This window comes from Brachionichthys hirsutus, chromosome 14 (assembly GCF_040956055.1).
Source record: "Brachionichthys hirsutus isolate HB-005 chromosome 14, CSIRO-AGI_Bhir_v1, whole genome shotgun sequence".
NCBI classification, from domain to species: domain Eukaryota; kingdom Metazoa; phylum Chordata; class Actinopteri; order Lophiiformes; family Brachionichthyidae; genus Brachionichthys; species Brachionichthys hirsutus.
Window position 1 is genome coordinate 5,529,658 of NC_090910.1, and position 19,400 is coordinate 5,549,057.

Below are 19,400 nucleotides of genomic sequence, written 5' to 3' on the forward strand. Positions count from 1 at the left end.
CCTGCCTCTAGCTTCACGTTTGCATACAGACATAAATGAGCTATCAGTTTTCTTGGCTAACTAGGCCAAAATGGCAAATAAATGCATGTCCTTCAAATGTCCTCCAGGCCGGTGTGGCAGCGCCGGTTGGACTAACGCACCGTGCTGGGTCATGTTCGGCTCCAGGTGAAAGACTCTAGTGAAACACTCTGCTGCTCCGTCTGTGGCAGTGGCACCGCAGCCTGCAAGGAGTGGAAACGAGAGTGGAGATGATAACATGGTGCTGTGTGCGTGTGTGTGTGTGGGTGTGTGTGTGTGTGCGCACATAGCACACAAGTATTTTAAGCAATAGCAGGGTGATGGCTTAAGAATAGCAAAGACTGCGTTTGTGTATTTTGGGTTTTCAAGCAATTATGTCACCCTTTTTTTGTGTGCTTTGCAGAATATAGCACATATTTGTGGCCTGGCATTCACAGTTGGTGTCTGTGGATATTTCTGAACTCGGGCATCTAATTTCAATCGAGATGCCACTCTCAATTCATTCTCCTCTTCTCATCGACAAATCGACCCGAGCAAACATTGTCATTATGGCGCATATTACACTCAAGGGGGTTGGAGGCAGCACATCGGTCGGCTCATTCATCGGAAGTGGTTGCAGAACGTCTCTAAGTTTGCTGCTGCCGAACGAATCAAGGGCTTTTACTCTGGACCGATGATAAGGGGGAAACCTGAGGTTGAGGAACAGACTAGACTTTAAGACCAAAAGACGTTAGAGGCTTCTCCATTCAACTCCTCTGGCTGTGAAAGACTAGCCACTCAATACTTAACACTGAAACTCTGTAAATTATATTCTATTGGTAGAACATGTCCGTATACCAGCAATCATCTCCATGTTTATCTCTTTGTATTAACGTTCCTCTTTCTCTTTGAGCCTAATGTTCCTGATCGTGTGCTTCCATCCCACAGTGGAGTACGACAGGGCGCTCTCTCCACAGCGGCGTCACCACAAAGAGTTCAAGTTCAACCTCTCACAGATCCCGGAAGGCGAGGCCGTCACGGCAGCAGAATTCCGCCTTTACAAGGAGTGTGCGATCCGTGCCTTTCGAAATGCCACTTTCCTGCTGAAAGTCTACCAGGTGGTCAAAGAACACCCTGACAGGTAATGCTAGTCTCGCGTCCTACTAGTTCATGTCGTGTTTGAACATTAGTTAGTCGTGCAACGTGTGAGAATCAATCCACCCTTGGTACAAGCTGTAACAACAGATGTTGCTTTTTCGACCTTGTCTTGATATGTGAAGCTCAAGATTCTAATTTTGAAATCAGTCCCCCCCCCCCCCCCCTCCCCCGTGCGTGTCTTTCTACCGGTCCCTCCGTGTTAAGTCTCCGTGTTTATATTGTAGAATCAAGCAAAACCACGTCTTTCAGAAATAGCACGTCTTCAATCGTTCCTCCGCCCAAAATGTGTGCAACTAATACATGGCAAACATTTACATTATGCCTGCAGGGGCAGATAAACATCCAATAGGACTTCTGGATGATATTTGTGTTTTATCAAGCCTGCCTAGAGACGAGAACGAGAAGAATTTCACACATGCATACATTGTTGAGCTAACTCCTTGTGCAGAAGCATATATTTATTTTATCAGGGAATTAAAATTAATTTTTTTGTTGCATATCAGCCACAAAGCCCCCTTAGTGGGGGGCACCAAATCTTCTTCTTATGCTAAAGCCATATGGAGTTCTGTGGATTGGGAGCATCAGCCATAGATGTTGGTTAAGTATATTTGTCTGCCTGTCAAAACGTTCTGAGGGTATCAAGAGCTACTTATTTGCTGCATTCCTTCACCCCTACAATGGCTGGTTTGTGCTCTCCAGCCTGGTAGTAAAGCCTTTTGTTTTTGGAGATATGTGGAGATTAAAGGCCCCATATAGGGCATCTCCAATTTCTGTGTTTTTGTAGGACAGGTTTCGTACCTTGAAGAAAATTACAGTTTGCATGGCAGGTTGCGCAGCATATTTGGTCGGGCTGTCTTTGCGCTTTGTGGAATTGAATTTAGGCTGGGAAATCAGGATCATTTTTAAGTCCCAAACTAATTGGAAATAATTCCACCTGGGGCTTTGCAGTTAAATGAGGAAACCTTTGTTTTTGTCGTCTCTCTCTCTCTCATGTCTCGTGTTTTTGCAAACCTGCACCTTTTTAAATGTCCGATCAGTAGGGGCCCTAGTAACTTTCTCACGCCTCGCCCTCCCGTGAAAAACCTGACTCCTGTTTTAACTCTAAGCTGTAATGAGAGGGGACTTTAATTACCGTGACACCCTTAGTACTTTTCATGTGATTGGGGTGGTTTTGCTAACAGCAGGTGAGGAATGTGGGAGAATGCACTGACAAAAACCGGGACCGGCCGCTGCAAAGGATGTTTTTACCCAGCGAATCCCATTCAGACAACTTTATCAATAAGCCTTTCAAAGATGAAAGAGCGAGCACTAAATGTCCAGACCGGCTGCAGTTAGTTATTGTAGCGAAAAAACACAAAACTCACCGTTTGACCTTATTATTCCAGTTCATTTAAGCAGTCAGTCAATAAGGGGTTTTACAGTAGCCTCTCAGTTGCCTCGGCCCTGCAGGCGACTCTGATACCCCCCCCCCCACCCAACACCTGGATGATCGTGGGGCTTTTGATCGCCGCTCTGCAGGAGTATCCGACAGACACTGACACTGTGGGGAGGACAGACGCTCGCACGCTGCCTCTTTGCTCTCTTTTCATTCATTAGTCCACCATCAAATTACCCTGGGTCTTTCCCCGACATGACACCTTCTTCCATCCTGCAGCTTCACGTCTAACTGTAAATGATATTAACATACCTGCAGCCCGATGCGGAAGTTTGAATCCCTTCCTTTCCGCCGGTCCCTCAGAGAGGTAGACTGGATGGTCAGCGCTACGCTGGAGTACAGTACAGCGTGTCCTTGCGTTTTGGGTTTAGTGTGGCTATCCGTCTTTCTGTCAGCCTGTTACGAAGACAAACCGGCAGTTCTTGAGTTTCCATTTGTGTGTTTTTCTTTATTTGCTTGCCTCTCAAAGTGAGTTGTGTACTTATACCTGCAATTCTAAACATTGTTCTTGAATTTTAATGCCACCAAATACGCATTTGGTACAAACACAATAACAAGATATTAAATTGTGCCATCAAAGATTTGTCTAGTATTTATGCGGTTTAATAAAGTCTTTAGGATGAAGTTGGGATATAATCTGTTCATTTTTGTTCTAGGCAAAGTCAGCATTTTTTTTGCTCCACTTTGCAAATTCTGTTCAAAATCTGATCACCTGATTCCTTTCTTTGATTTATAGATTTACACAATTCTATCCATTCTGTAGCATTTTGATTTAAATGCCTTCACTCTGGGTTTATGCAGGGCTAGAGAACCTAAAGAATCGCAAGTCTTGGGTCCGCTCCTTCATCTGGCTCCATTCATTGGTTCCTTCTTTGGGGAGAATGGCCTGTGTTCTACCAAGCCTCATGTAGTTAAATGAAATTAACAACAACAAAAATGTCCTGCACTGTCAAAATGGTAGAAAAATAATCCTAAAATTGTAAGGTTAAAGAAAGTAATAAAACAAACTGTTAAGAAAATAAGACAGTCACACAACTGTTGGAGGTAAAAACGACTTCAGAACCTTTAAACCGGATCTTGAATGGCCTTCAATTACATTAGTTAGTGGCGAGTTCTAATCTTTGTCTTTTGTGCCATCTCCCATGTTCTAGAGAGGCAGACCTGTTTCTGCTGGGCTCTCGCAGGCTGTGGGCGGCTGAGGAAGGCTGGCTGGAGTTCGACATCACCGCTACCAGTAACCTGTGGGTGATGAGCCCAGTGCACAACCTGGGCCTGCAGATCGCCGTGGAAACCAGCAGTGGTGAGAGAGCGCAGCTAAAATAACCACGACCCCGAACTGCCAAACGGAATGCGATTGCAGGGAGTTTGTGGACATCACTTTAAATGCTGTTTTTAAACAGGGCAGAGTATCAGTTCCAAGGAGGCGGGGCTAATGGGACGCGACGGGGCGCTGGAAAAGCAGCCGTTCATGGTGGCGTTCTTTAAAGTTGGTGAAGTGCACATCCGAAGCCCCCGCTCCACTGGCGGGAAGCGGCGCCAGCAGAACCGCAACCGATCCAACCAGCCGCAGGACGGATCCAGAGGCCTTGGCCCAGCAGGTCAGTCCGTGTGTCCACAACCGTCTCCTCGGGTAGTTTCTCTGCGTCCATTCGGGGGACAAAAGGCTCTCTTGAGAACGGGCATCATGGACAGGGAATGTCATGTTTTCAAAGGAATTTCTGAGAAAAGAGGGAAAAGATTCAACCGTAGATCAAAGGCTAGAAAGATGGAGGCAGGAAGGAAGTGTGACGCAGAGCAAAGATTTGAGAGGATGCTACGAAGGCCGTAATAATTCTCATTCGAGGTTCAAACAGCTCTCCATAATAAGCTGCGCTAATATTAAACTAAGCAGGACACTGACGGCAAGTCTTTCCTCACCGGTGACCTAATCCTCGGCCTCTTCATCACATCATTGTGATTCGGCAGGTGATGTAATGAGCAAATGTCAGCCTGACGCTACGAGCTCTTTACTCATCACGTTAAGCCCTCGTCCTCCCACCTTTCACCTGCGCTGCGAGGCTGGCCAGCCTTCGCTGTGCTTTAGAGCTGAGCTGCTCCGAGACTTCGTTGAGTTACGAGCGCGGCTCATAAGTGTAGCATCGAGCGTTGCGATCACCGACTGTTAATCATGTTAATCGTGTTAATATGAAACGTTGACTTCTGCTTTATGTTTCAGGAGAACGGGCGGCATTATTGCTCCTTTTATCTACGGTATCAGTGCAGATTTAGTTACTATAAAAGGTCACTTTACGCAATGTAATATGAATATAATTATTCAAATGACGGCTTTCACAAGTCCCTCAAGTATAAGACTAAATCCCATCCGTGCAGGGCGACCACACCTCGACATATACAGTTTAAAGTATTTTCTGTTATAGTAGGTATTTGTGGTATTTCCAATAATTGAGCTCCAACTTACTTGAGCCCAATCATTTAGAATTATTTTCTGTGATATCCTTGAATTTCAAGTACAGTTAATAGAAAGTGTGTCAAATCAAGAGTAAAGATAAGCACTTTTTACTGGAGGTCCACCTGATTGAAGGACGGGCATCAAACGGAACCATCCAGCATGACTTCAGTAGCGTTAGCCAGTCAGGAGACACAGCTGTGTGTCTGACCTCTGACCTCAGTTGGATAAATGGCCTCGAATCGGCACACCTACTTTGTAGATTAACGTCAGACACTAATGACTTGAGGATTAGCCATAAGTGGGCGTGGCCTGGGACGGATTCTCAGCTCCAAACGACGCAAGTCTTTGCCCAAGTCTGGTCCGGAGTCGGCCCGCTTCTGTCTCTCCGGCGGCGGCGCTCTGACACACGGCTGCTGACAGCCTTCCTCCACAGGAAGCGCCTTTACCTCTGCTTTGCTTCTCCCGCTGCCCCGTTTAATGGCTCCACCATCTGCCTGGCACGCAGGAGTTGTCGTGGGACAAGTCGGGTTTGTTCTCGCTGCTTCTCTGAAAAACATTTTGGTATTTCTTGGCTCCGGCTGTTGTTTGTTCGCCGCATCTCCCTCCGTCTCTCAGTAGGTTGCGGTGCGCTGCTGCTAGCACAACAGGTTGTAAGTTAAATTCCTGCAGGGATTTTTTTTTTTTTTGGTCTGTAATTGCATTAGATGAAAGCTTTGGCTGACATAACAGAGAACAAAGACTTGTCATTTGTTATGCTGCAGGAGAGTTGGAGTGGAGCACATGTTCGGTTTTGGCTCCCGACCTGTGTTCTCTTGTATCCTGCTGGCTCCAGCTTGAAATATCCAAAGATGTCTTAAGACTTGATGTCAAGATGTCCGAATAAACTGTGGTCCTGGGGCATGTTAGTGAAACAGAAGGGGTAAGGTGCACAACACATGCTTGCAATGTGGGTGAGCGCTATTTCAAGGGAATATTATAATCTTAGCGTGTGAACACGGAAGATTGTCTGCTTTAATTGTTTCTGGGTTGGGGATGTGAAAAGATTATTCTGCTGAAAACTCTGTTCTAACGAGGACAATCTGTTAAAAATGCATCCTCGAGGATTGGACTTTACATAACCCAAAACATCAAGAGCTCTCCGCCTCGCCACTCGGGACAGTGGGGAGTGTAAATATTTAGATCCTACACAGGAAGCGGCAGAGCCCCCCCCCCCCCCCCCCCCCTGCGACACCAGAGTGTCCGTAGCCAGCAAAGGACTGCTGGGATTGGATGGGAAAGGAGGATCCGTGAGGAATTCAGGGGGGCATATGGTTTCAATACGGCATCGCTCACTCAAGAGACGGAGGAGGATGGATGGATGGGAGAGGATCTGTCCTCTGAAGGGTTCGTGGAGGGAAAACGGTTTCTATTTGGGCCTGAGCGACAGCCTCGGTCCAGGCGACTGCTGCCCCCCCCCCCCCCCCCCCCAAACATCTCACGCAGCCATGCACCCACATAGAGCTTCTTCTAAGTTTCTTTGTGTTTTTCTAAAAATACCTTCTTCCCTACTGCCAAAATGGCGCTCCTGACCTGTGTGGTCGACCGCTGCATCGATTAGATTGCTTCATTTTTTTATTAATCTCTTTTTTGTGCCCATTTTTTTCATTACTTTAAGTATAAGTACATAAATATAACGCAGTTAGATGGGAGCTATTTTTATAAAATGTTATTCAGATTAATACAATTCACTGTGCGTCTTTGCTTTCTTTAAATGCCTCTGCCTCCTAAACATATAAGAAAAAAACCCCTTTAACTGTGAAGCTTTATTTTCCAGAGTGCTTTCCCTGTGAGGCCTTGATATTTTATTTTTATTTTTAGAAGGCTTAATTTAAATTTGTACGTGACATTAAATGACTTCCAGATGACAAAAAGCGATCGAATTCAACCAAATTTCTGCAGCATTCATTTTGAGACGATTGATTGATTTGAGTCGTAATGATTCGTCTTCCTTTTTTAAAAGCTGCTTTTTTTTTTTTTTGCTCACTGGACAGACAAATGTCGGGGACCCGAATAACTTTTAAGGTGATGCTTCCGTGCCTCGTGTGAGCGCCGTGGAAACTGGCGGTGTACCTCGCTAAAAAGAACAATACAACACCTTTAAAGATAATTTGAGGCTCTGTGGGCGAACAAGGCTTGGGACGTAATGAGAGTCGGGCTGAGCTCCTGTGAAAGAAGTTAACAACTACCCGAGGAAGGAGTATCACGTCTCGGCCCAGCGCAGGCGGCCTGTAATTAGGCCTAACCAGTCATTAGCTGTGCTGCTAAAAGACTGACCACTTTAACGGCATTGCAGAACGATAAGAACACGCCGCTGTTTTTTCATCCGTCTGTCCTCTCCTCCCTCCAGCTCCTTGTTCTCTTTGCTCCTTCCCCGCCCGAACTCCTCCTGTTTACTGTTGGAGTAATTAGATGGGTCGCAGGGTCTAATAACCTCCGTGATGAAAGACGGGAAGAAGGATAAACGTCGGGAATAGTACTTTGTGGGCGGGAAAAGAGAAGAGCCGAAGGGACAACACTGACGCTCTTCTTTCATGTCTTCGTGCCAATAGGGACTCTCTCCTATCCTCTCTTCTTCCGGGTGAGGTTTTCCGTCACCACCACCTCTATGGAGTTCACATGATTGCGTCTGTAAAGTCTTTTTAATGTCTCACACAGGGTCACACACACACACACACACACTTCCTACGCCCTGACATGACATCGGAATAGGAGCCATTTATGTCTTATAGCTTTAGAACAACATGCAATAAATATAATTTATTTCCCTTTCCTTTCACTGGTGAATGTGTTTCAGGGGCTTAATGGCTAGCAGGTAGTGTAATGAAGGGTTAATATCAGTCGTAAGCCCATTCATTACAGAACTAAGGTCGGTGAAGTCCACAGCGAGGTGAAGCGCTGCTGCTGCTCCAACTCGCTCGCTGGAGTCGATGTGGATGGGGTGAAGTGGAGAGTTTATCATCGCGCGGTCAAACGTTGGCTCATGTAAACGCGTTCAGGGTATAAGCGTGTACACTGTTAGGACCGGCGTACAACAACGCAATTTGGTGTGACATCACGTACAAATCCGGATCCATCCAGTCTGAACGTGTCCGTAGACGAGTAGCTGGCCTGTAAATTCTGGTTCAAGCGCTCTGCGTTTGTTTTATAGGCCTTGATTTAATGAAAGGTCACTGTTGCTGGAGATCTGTGCTCCAGGAAGATGTCCTGTAACCCCCTGGACGGTACATAGCAAGTTATTTCGGTGCCGGTTAATAGATTTGACTGTTTTTTTTTATGTAAAGCTGTGCCATCCCTCTGGTAGAGGCAGCTTCCTCTCTAATGCACAGAGCGGGGATGTGTAATTAGAGGTGCGTTGGAGGCTCCGTTCATTTCGACTGGCTGAGACGGCTGAATTTCAGTTGATCCCTCTGCTTTCTTGAATTGGGATTATTTAATTATTCGTGCAGCTCTTCCAGATTAGTGCATGTCACAGGACAAAATGGATGCTGTCACTTTGTGGTGGTTGTCAAGCCCCTTTAAAGTTCCGCAGCTGACATTCTTGCTGTGAGGCAACAGCGCTTACCACTGCGCCACCGTGCTGAGGAATGTCTTGCTCCTTTCGTTTTATGAATTATTATTATTTTTTATTTAGAATATACTGCTATTGGAGAAAATCACAACAGAAATACCCAGCCGTTATCAGCCCATACCTGTAAGTAGGATAGTGAGTTGTAGTATATAAATTAACGGTAGTATATGTGTAATTTTTGCCTGTTCTCCTTCTCACCTCTTCTCTGTCAAGAAAAGGAAAAAAGAACTGATTGGAAGCCTCCTGGGAGCTCCAGCTCAGCGGTAGCACGGTGGCATTAAACTTTTACAGGCAGGAAGGGGAGACGTGGTTTATGGGTGCCACAAATCTCGGCCTTTACACTCAATGAAACCCCACAGTAACTATCAGCCTTATTCCTCTTAAAGAGGAATGCAAGGGGGAAAAAAACTGTGTGTGTGTGTGTGTGGATTCAATAGTGTGAAAATGCGAGGAAAAGGGAACATGGTCAAAAGTTATTTATAATTTATATCGATAATCACCATTTTATTCATACTTAGGAGTTTAAGAAGGTTGTGAAAGTACCTCACTGTTATTCCCGAATACATTAGTTAGACCCCGCCCGACAGTTACCGCCGATGGAAACGGTGCTGCCCTCCATTGTTCCAACAAATTAAACTGTATCCCATTCATTTATTGGCGTGTTTAGTTTTCGTAGTGCATAAAAGTAATGAAGCAGTTACAGCGATGCTTATCTGGAATTAGTAGAATCCTGCCAAACAGCTGATCTGGGACCAGCCTGGTTATTTCCATGTAGACGGCGCCTGAGTGTACAGAAAATGCACACACACACATAAACACTGTATTTTCACATTGGCAGACACCTTGTGACCTGGCCTTCCTGCTGGAAAGGAAGGAACCCTGAACTGGGGAAGCACCTGACTGTTACGGATGGTTACAGACGAACATTTGACCTCGCCCCGCGGCCGCCTCCTGCGAGCGGGCTCACCTTTCTCTCCCTCTCCCTCGCAGAATGAACCTTTCAGTGGGCTGGCTCACGCATGCACCGCTGCAGTGAATATAAATGCAGAAATCTGGATCGGCTCCGGATTCGTTGGATGACATGCGAGAGAATATGGAAACATTTCATGTACTGGACAGATGGAAGTAAAGTCCATTAACCTTTTCCAAATTTAGATAAAGAGGTTAACTTGGATCTTAAACTTATTGCATTACAGTGACTCATGAGTCACACTCACGAATCTAACCAATCACAGACCTTTTTTTTTGCCTTCTAGTACGAGAAACTCCGGCCCCTGCTCCACTTTGCCCCCCTCTCTTTTCTCGCTCCGTCTAAGTCCTCTCTGCTTCCTATTTCCTTCTCTCCTCGTTTACTTCAAGCTGAGATGAAAATCCAAACGACAAATCCGACTTGCTCCCCCTCCCCCTGTCTGCCCTCCCTTTCTTGTTTTTGACAGGACTCCAGCTAAAACACACGGGTCTGCTCAAAAATCAAAAATTTTATTTGATGATGAAATCTTAACGCAACTATAGCGCCTGTGAATTTCAAACGACAGCTTTCCCTTTCAGTGAGTGGCTAAACGGATTTGGCTGCTCAGCAGAAACAACATCAGGTCATCGGTGTGTGTTTTTCTGTTTCTGCTTGTGCACGTAATGAATGATAGACGTAGCGATGCAAGGACACGAGTGGAAGCTTACATAACTGTTTGTGCATACTGTGCGTGTGTGTGTGTGTGTCTGACACTGCAGCTGACTAACCATAGCTGCTGTCGGTCAGTGTTTGGGTGGTGGCTGTAACCGAGTGACAAATATCTGTCTGCAGTCTTTTTTTGTATTTTTATTTTGAATGTTTTATGCTAAACATATTAAACACTGACTCAATGAGGCTAAACAACCGGATAAATGAGGAGAATGAGGATAAATGCGGGGGAAAAAAAAATAAAAATCAGACTCTCTTGCATGATGATCTGCAAAATCAAACTCAGTTTGGGGCTCAAGGCTGATGTATTTCTCCGCTTGAGGTGGCCGTTGAGGGACAAGGTCTGCACCAGGTGGCTCATTCCTGGATGAGGCTCTTTTGGTTGAGGCTTTCCCAGCCTTGTTGTTTGTGATGGAAAAATAATAATGATCCCAACAATAAAATCGACGGAGAAAGCGAGCATGTAAGAGCCGTTAATACGTCAGTGGAAAGTCGGTGTCGCCGTCTTGACCGATGCCAGTAATGACCTCCTCGACTGTGAAAAACAAACTCCTACCTGGGACTGTCTGCAGCCGTCCGCCCTGCTGCGGAGTGGAACAGAGATAATTAAGTACAAGCTGCAGGCCTGGAGAGCTCGTAAAGACAGTTGTCACTATGTCACCGCTTGCACTCGAGCCAAGCGATGTTTGAATGCTGATGAATTCAATTCGGCGTGCGTTCAGGCGCGTTAGACGGCAGATGAATGTGAGGCACGTACCGCGCGACGACCGCCGTCACGAACACTTGCGCCTGTGCTCCGGCCGACGCCCTCTCTCGCGTCTCCACCCGGTGCATTACACGAGGCAGATTGTTGCTATTCATCTAACTTGGATGTTGTTGTTTTTTTTTAAAGGGTTTCTGATGACTTTGTTGCCATTGCCTTTGTTGGACTTTTGCAGATCATAACGGCAGCGATCAGAAGACTGCCTGCAGAAGACACGAGCTTTACGTCAGCTTTAGAGAGCTCAACTGGCAGGTAGTGAACGCTTTCGTATTCAAGCGCTCTTAGTCAGATGCGTGTTTGTGCGCAGTTGGTTTTGGAGGACAGCAAACTCAAAATGGACCTTAAAAGATGGCGTTTGATTCTCTGAGGATCTACGGCACACGCCGTTGGATGTATGAGGATTTAAAAGTAGATGCATACACACACCGAGTTTAATCTGCCCGTAATCCGACCTCATATATATATATGGGGTCGGATCATGGCGACGGCAGGCCAATAAAGATATTCCAAACGTCTCCCTCGCCAGCAACACTTTCCAGCTCCTCCTGGGGGATTCCAGAGGGGTTCCCAGGCCAGACGAGACATGTAATCCTTCCAGGGAGTTCTGCTCCGTTTGTGAATTGTTCTGCGTTTCTGTTTGCTAGAACTACAAGGACGGTAAAGATAAGTGGTCGAGACTATTCTTAAATACGAACGCCTCTTCGTAAACGTCTCTGACTGCCAGACTGATATAAAACCAGGAATGAATGAGAGAGGTGCTGATGGAGTCGTCTGCAGCCTCGGCTTGCGTCTCTGAGTGTATGGAAGGGAAACAGCCTGACGGTGTAAGGCAGATGTAACGCAGGCTTCCAGCTGTGAGCTGCCAACACAGCACTGACATCTAGAGGGAGACTGCCAGCACGCTCGCTGCGACAGAGATCATTGAAACAAACGGGATGGAAAGCATCACAGCAGGAGAGAAAGAGGTGAAAAACATGCAGTTTGTCGGGACAAACTGTTCAGGTGAGGCAGGAAAAGTGTCGACTCCGCTGATGTCGGCTCTGACTGGTTTATGTTTGCTGTCGTGTGTCTCCAAGGACTGGATCATTGCTCCTGAAGGCTACGCAGCCAACTACTGTGATGGAGAGTGCTCCTTCCCCCTGAACGCCCACATGAACGCCACAAACCACGCCATTGTGCAGACACTGGTAAGCCCAGCCCGCAGGCCCATTACGTTCTTGACACAACAGTGGATGAGGAGATGTTAAACTTTTAAATCGGGGGGGGGGGGTGGGGGTTTTGTCAACGTGTCTCCTGTGAGATTCAGCAACATCGGCGTAATGTTGTAAATCTGGGGAAGCCTTTATCGGAAAGAAAACTCAGGACGGTCTGGGAATCGGTTCTATATGACGACTTCAGATACTTAAAGCCTTAAAAACACTTTCTTTGTTTTCCAGGTGCATCTGATGAACCCTGAGAACGTGCCCAAACCGTGCTGCGCCCCCACCAAGCTCCACGCCATCTCCGTGCTCTACTTTGATGACAACTCCAACGTCATACTGAAGAAATACAAGAACATGGTGGTGCGGGCCTGTGGCTGCCACTGACACAGCCGTCCAGCTCCGCCGATGCTCCATTGAAAGCTGGGTTGGCAAAGGGCTGCAACTTGCACCACTAACTCCTGGGTGATGGTGACCTCATTTTGGGAGGGAATACCCAAATCCTGTGCCTGCAAGGAATGTGCACCGTGAACGATTGTCTCCACCACGCTAATCCAGGACAGATAAAGTATACAAATGTTCATCTGCATCAAACAATGAGGGAGACCATTGCAAAAATGACACCATACGGGGCGCCGGCCAGTGTCGAGCCACCGGGATGTCCGTCATCTTCTCTGTCTGCTGTGGAGTCTTCACCTCACCTTTACGTGTGTGTGTGAACATCAAAGAGGCTGCTGCCCCGTCTCCCTCACTGGGAGAGCGAGGGCAAAACTGAACCGTGATGGGACCGATCCAAGCGCTGCTTTCCTTGCCTCATCCTCATCCTCATCCTCGCCGACGCAAACGCATAACGGGTCTGTTCTCGGATGAACGGCCTTCCTGCAGCGCATCGCCCATCGGAGTTGACTCGACGTCAGCACAGCACTGACAGCCAGCGGTGAAAATAGAAAATAAATATAAGCCTAGTTTCCTTTTCAATACCAATGTTGACTCCAGCTACTGCTGAATGACATGTTGGAGTCGGTACATTCATATTTCCTTCATCTTTCCCAAAGTGTTTTCTTCAAGCCATATTTGCCTTCCTAAAATATAATATGGACTGAACCAAAGCGACCGCGTGCTATTCCAGCAGTGCGCTGCTCCAAATATCTCCCGAGTCAATATTTGCCAGCCTCATGCTGAGCTGAGATGCGCCAGGCTGGTTCATCATGTGATGCACGTTGTGGCTGAACTGATGGTTTTCTCCAAAGAACTGAAGTATTACAGCTTTGAATGACTTGGACTTGCATATTTTAATGAAAAACTAATAAGAGTCAAAAATACCTTTTGTGCCTAACCAATCATAAATTACAAAATATACCTCTGGTAAGCTGCTGTTTACATTTGTGATCATGTTTAGACTGTTAATGTAAATACTTGTACATTCTTGGCTTATTTATTGCACCTTTTATTAAAGAGAAATCACATACCTTATTAACAGAGATGGACACAAGAAAATGAAAAAGACAAACTTATTTTTGACTTTTTTTATTATGAAATCTCATGTTACAACTTTCCATTATTCATTCTTTTGTGTACAAAATCCACAGGTAGTCACAACCCCATGGCTCAAGGAAAAACAAAAATACTTCTGTCACTGGAGTTCTTTTGACCATGCGCTATCCATAAAAGCTTTTACTGACAAAGTCTGTGTGTGGCTGTACCTTTAATAAACTGTACCATACATCATGCAGCACATACTTTCACATAACCCGGGTCAAAGAGCATTTTCAGGGTAATAAGTATGGTGAAACGGGTGAGCGGAGTTATAAACTGATTGGCAAATGCTATTAGAACTAAGTCTGTGTTGGTTTGTGACTGTTGGGTTTGTAAACTGATGTTCTTATACAGCAAACTAAACATTTGTTTGAATTATTCCCATCAGTCTTTGCCAGGAGAGTTGATTAAAACCGACCAAATTGTAACTGATTTTGGTTGCATTCCTACTGATCCCGCTGCAGGTGGTGATTCCCACGTTTTTGTGGGTTGGACTTGAGTGAAAACAAGATCTGAAACATCACTAAAGTCTAACCGATCACGATGAAAGTGAAGTGATATGATGCTAACACACCTGAGCTGTAATGGTCAAACGCACACTTACACAATCAGGTCTTTTACAACATTGGAGGGCCTGAGAGATAAAGCACAAACGGTGTCGTTAAATCTTGTACTGCAATTCAGGATTAAATGAAGACAACATTTTGTAGAAATTGAATCTGCGGCATTTTTCTAAAAAAAGAATTGTGAAGCAGCAATCAGTCCGAAGTTAGTCAGCGGTTGGGAGTCAGGCAACATGGTCCAGGCCTGAGGCCGTGACTGCTAGGACTAGAGAGAAACACCTGATATGTGTAGTTATAAACTCCATCACTCTCAGACTCCTGTATCAGCGCCTCACACTGCTTTTAATCTGCATGGCCATTTCCCTGAGAGTTAAGTCAGCTAGGCGGTCACTGGCAAGGAAGAAAGAACCCTCAACTTAACACTCACCCACATGTGTAGAACATCTAAAAGCTACTAGAAACAGTACAGTAACTGGAATGGCTTAGGACTTAACAGATCCCATGTATAAAAAGTATCACTCAGGAAAAAGTCAAAAGGAAAAAAAAAAAACGATCGTTTTTCAAATGACCAGAAACACTCAACCCTTTTAAAACCAGCTTCACATCAAGAACACTGGATCAGTCGACCCTGGAACGCCGGAGTCACTGACAGGCTGCTTTCTGAGCAGAGAGAGAGAGAGAGAGAGAGAGAGAGAGAGAGAGAGAGAGAGCGAGAGACGTGTCCCCACTGCAATAGCTGCAAGGAGCGGTGAGTGCCGACTGGACTCTTTCTACAGCTCAGTTCTTGAACGCTCCCGCTCCTCTTCTGGCTCCTGCTCAGGTGCCATGGCAACCGTCAGCTGGTTGTCCACAAAGTCTTTCAAAGAGTCCAGGACTCTTTTTCCTTTATACTGCTCCACCTAACAAAAACACATAAATGGAATAGACAATACCTCGTTATTATTGCCACAGTAGAAAAATAATAGCACAGCGTGTCGCTGATTCAGCTGAAGTCAGCTCTTCAGTGTCGTTATCGTTTATATCATTATCATTTCTATCATGTGATGGCCGTGCTTTTACATAGAACGCATTTAACCAAGTCATGATGATGTGTTGCGCAGCAGGTTGTTAAGAGTCTGCAGTAGAATGTAGAAGCTGATGAGAAACCATAAGGCGGTCCAAATCCATCCGAAGCTTCTTCCGTACCTTCTGTCCATCGCTGAAGAAGAGCAGTGTGGGATATCCTCTCACGCCATTCTCAGAGCACACCTCTTTGTGCTGCGTACAGTCCACCTGGGCCAAAGATATATGGACACGTGTTATTAAACTAGCATGAAATGTCACTGCAGACACTGATCCTCCAAAGCGGCATGACAGGTGGGCAGAGTGCAAACAGGTAGCTTGTCATGTGACCAGCATCCTGTTCTGTCCAGCAGCCAGGTAACAGGATGACCATGCAGGGAGCGTAAGCTCAACAGAGGGCAGATGGAGCGCTACCATGTTGACCTAAACATCCTTCGCCCAAAGGATGTAGTAATTTATTGTTTTAATACCCTTCTTAACAATGCTTACCTTTCCAATCTTGACGTCATCAGAGTGCTCGAAGCTGGCGGCCAGCTGCTCCCAGGCTGGGGCCATGGCTTTGCAATGGCCGCACCACGGAGCAAAGAACTTTACAAAATGGGCACCTGGAGCAAGAGTGAAAAAACAGATGAGTTATATGAAAGGAAACTAAAAATAATGTAAAACAACACACGTAACTAATTTAATAAGTGAATTTGCTGTTACTAAGTGAGTCTGGGGGTTTTTGTGTTGCCATTTTTAATTTGATGAAGCCATATAAAGACTTGATTCTACGAGTACTAACTCAACAGAGCCTGCCGTCAGTGAAAATACCTCTTACTCAGAGGTTACATGCAGTTACACATTTATTGCAGCTGGATTGCCAAGATGCAAAGGTGGAACCTATAAACACGGTTTCTAAAAAAAATGCTGATGTCATATCCTGTATTTTCTAGTCCCCAAACAAGAAATCATTTATTTTTCTTCAAAACCAAAACATTTCAACTTCAGCGGAGAAACAGCCACAATTTCAACGAGACAATTATCCCGAGCGCTGTTTATTTTTACTGTCGTTGTCTGAAAATCCAGAAAGGCTGCGGTGACAGGAGACAAGCGTTGGATTGTGGCTCAGGTACTCGTGCTGAAACGTCAATCAGGGCAATGAGGTGTTTCCATTCTATTCAGAGGGTCTAGAAACGGTAAGTGTGTGACTGAACTTAACAATTTAACCGCTGCTGTCGGGATGCAGCTGCATAAACACAATTACTTATTATTATTTTTTACATTAATTGCTTGTGTTAAGTGGTAAAAGCAAGGCCTTCATTAAGGTTCTGATCGATCGCTACCTGTGGCTACGTGGTCCTTAAAGCTGGACGAAGTGAGCTCATACATGCCCTGCTTGGGCTCTGGGGCTTTTGGAGGCTCCTGGTCAGTTTCTGGTTCCTGGACGACATAAAAGAACGAGCATCTATGAACGTCACCATTCCGACACTGTACAGGTCCCTGGTTTATAAATGCGAGGCACTAACTGGATGAGCATGACTCACCGCAGGCTCCTCCTGGGCTTTCTGCAGCATCCAGGTCTCCAGAGACGCCAGATCTCTTTCCCCCTGGTACTCAACTGCTTCCTGCTCTGGCTTAAACAATTTCAACCTAAACAGAACACATTTATTTAATTCAAAGAACACAATGTGTGACAGCAGTTGTTCTCATTCTACACACACATTACTTTTTGTATTCAATAATCTGCTGATCCGAACTCTTTAGAGGCCATTTTAAAACATGACACTGAGCGGATGCATTCTCGATGGCTACTTACGTGGGGTAACCCCTAACTTCGTGGACATTGGAGCAGAACTTGGTGTTCTTGACGCAGTCCACTTTGACCACATATGCTGGGGGGTCATCCATGCTGTTGTATTTATCTGCCAGTTCATTCCATATTGGCTGTAACATCTTACAATGGCCACACCTGGACAAAACAGAGATGCAAATACCATTAGTGTTATTCTTGAAATCCCTCCACGTTTGGTCTGGATAAATACGTCTTTTTATTAAAACATAACAGCGGAGGAAAGCACAAACTAGTCACATTTAAATAATGTAGACAAAGGAAGATAATGCACTTAAATGACTGAATCGAAACCAGTTCAACCTGTTGTCTTACTGGCATGCACACATTCTCCAGCTTGAGCCGTCTATTGTTCCGCCTATTCTATTTATACTTCAGTGGCCGATTATCAATACGAAGTGTTATTTTTACCGAGGATACCTGAGCCTCTCCTCAAGGGCCTGTTGGGGAGTGACCTACGAAGCACGGTGCACGTAACCACATTCTTTTGCCTGAGCCGGCTCCACAAAAACAAAAACTTCCCCGGAGATGATAAGCATCATCGCAGTAGAGATCAATTTGATCTGTTAAACCCAAGCGTTCTACTCTCAGCTCTCTCAGGGTCCCACAAAAACAGGGCTTTTACGTTTCTTCTACACGAGCCGATCGATTGCTGCTTAATAATACTTAATAAAAACGATAAAGGATGAATCAAACAAATATTACTGCTAAAAGCAATCCCATTATATGGAGATAGATGCAGCGGTGGAATGAATTCCTGCATTCCGGCGTGACACAGGGTGAGGCAGAAGGAGAAATGTACGTCATCAGAAGTTACCACTACTCACTGAAGTTCATAATCAATGCTCTTTTCTGATTGGTTGTGCCTAAAATGTTTTAACTCACTAAACTGCTGAAAGACTCTTCAAGCTGAGGAGATAGATCAAAGTGAATGTTAGTGATTTAACAACACATGATAAGTACTTCACAATTACGGTTTCTGTTTATTTATTTATTAGGTATGAGGTGTGCATCATAAATCACCATGGTGACCTGGCCAGATAAAAGAGAGCCCTCGAGCCATTGACCGACGTCACGCGCTCTCCGCTTTGTGAACCCGGATCTCGGCGTTCACACATCTGGGGGTGACGCGCCCCATTCTTAGAGCTGCTGACACGCCATTGGTCAATCAGTGCGTGCCACGTAAGCGGAGCCGCCTTAAACACAACTTTGAGCTGCCCGTGAACAAGCGTAGCACCAAAAACAGAGTTTCATTGTCCAAAGCCTCAATTCGGCGTTCACTTGTTGGTGTTTTTATTTATTTCACGAGACCCCCGTAAAAAGCATCACAATCATTACACAAACTGATCTGTAAAGCTAGCTAGCCGCTAAGCTAACCACGCCGCTCGATTTAAGGAAAGTGGCTAAGTACCAACTAGCTTCTTTGCTAACTAGCTTGTTAGCCAACATGCCGGCTCACTCTAATCTTGCGCTAACAACCATGTTTTTTTGTTTTACGTGTGGGTATTAAAGAACAACAGCAGCGTTAGTACATGTTCTCAACGGTGTCAGGAATAAATAAAATAAAACTACTCACCACGGGGCGTAAAACATCACGAAGTGGGGCGCCGTGGGCACCGCCGCCGTGAACATTTCCTCCGTGTACGTGTGCTCCGCGTGGGCATCCTCTGCATTATCGTCGCAAAGCACACTTGCGAGCAGCATAAAAACATACAAACACAACTTAAAGGGTGAGCAGCTCGGTGCAGAGGCCATGGTGAACGTCTTTAGGGGCGAACAATCCCAGCTGGTACCGAGGGAGTGACTCTCCTCGTGGGCCCGCCCCCTCAGAGCTCGGGCTCAATGAATATAGACTGTGGATGGGACGCAACGGATGCCGGGCGCTACGCAGATGTTGTGTAGATCTATTATCTATCTCTCTCTATCTATAAATAAAATGTTTAAAGGAACTGACCTGATGGGAGAAAGTTACCAATCACCTAATCAAAGGCGTTACCAACAACAACACAAAGATTCTGTTACATTCAAGGCAAACAGAGTGCAAACATGTTTAACAAATAGTGTTAGCAGATCAAATGGCATTGTGTAAGTGTATTGTTAGTGTATACCAAACGACAGGCTT

General features: G+C 45.6%; 2 protein-coding genes across 3 annotated transcripts in view; one reads left to right on the forward strand and one right to left on the reverse strand.

Moving 5' to 3' along the window:
• bmp6 (bone morphogenetic protein 6) overlaps positions 1–12,673 on the forward strand; it is a 35,508-nt gene extending 22,835 nt beyond the window's left edge. Inside the window, exons 2-9 of one of the 2 annotated variants that reach the window (XM_068747711.1) lie at positions 946–1,138; positions 3,742–3,890; positions 3,991–4,156; positions 9,651–9,674; positions 10,752–10,787; positions 11,276–11,339; positions 12,164–12,274; positions 12,524–12,673. In XM_068747711.1, the coding sequence (XP_068603812.1) occupies positions 946–1,138; positions 3,742–3,890; positions 3,991–4,156; positions 9,651–9,674; positions 10,752–10,787; positions 11,276–11,339; positions 12,164–12,274; positions 12,524–12,673 (893 nt within the window). Of the gene's footprint in view, positions 1–945; positions 1,139–3,741; positions 3,891–3,990; positions 4,189–9,650; positions 9,675–10,751; positions 10,788–11,262; positions 11,340–12,163; positions 12,275–12,523 lie in introns of both variants that reach the window. The other variant, XM_068747712.1, reaches the window with a different exon arrangement.
• Positions 12,674–15,155: 2,482 nt separating this feature from the next.
• Positions 15,156–19,033, reverse strand: txndc5 (thioredoxin domain containing 5). The gene is made up of 7 exons (XM_068748220.1): positions 18,855–19,033; positions 17,246–17,398; positions 16,974–17,079; positions 16,773–16,869; positions 15,937–16,052; positions 15,571–15,657; positions 15,156–15,284 (listed from the first exon to the last, which is right to left on the reverse strand). The coding sequence occupies exons 1-7, from the start codon at positions 19,031–19,033 to the stop codon at positions 15,156–15,158; spliced, it is 867 nt and encodes a 288-aa protein (XP_068604321.1).
• Between the last annotated feature and the right edge of the window lie 367 nt (positions 19,034–19,400).

Excerpts from the sequence above, each read along its gene's own strand:
- txndc5 (XM_068748220.1), bottom strand. The coding sequence starts at position 19,033 with ATGGCCTCTGCACCGAGCTGCTCACCCTTTAAGTTGTGTTTGTATGTT. Across the intron at positions 16,053-16,772 it reads TAAGGACCACGTAGCCACAG|GTGCCCATTTTGTAAAGTTC; the intron begins GTAGCGATCGAT and ends CTCTTGCTCCAG. Across the intron at positions 15,658-15,936 it reads ATGACGTCAAGATTGGAAAG|GTGGACTGTACGCAGCACAA; the intron begins GTAAGCATTGTT and ends TCTTTGGCCCAG.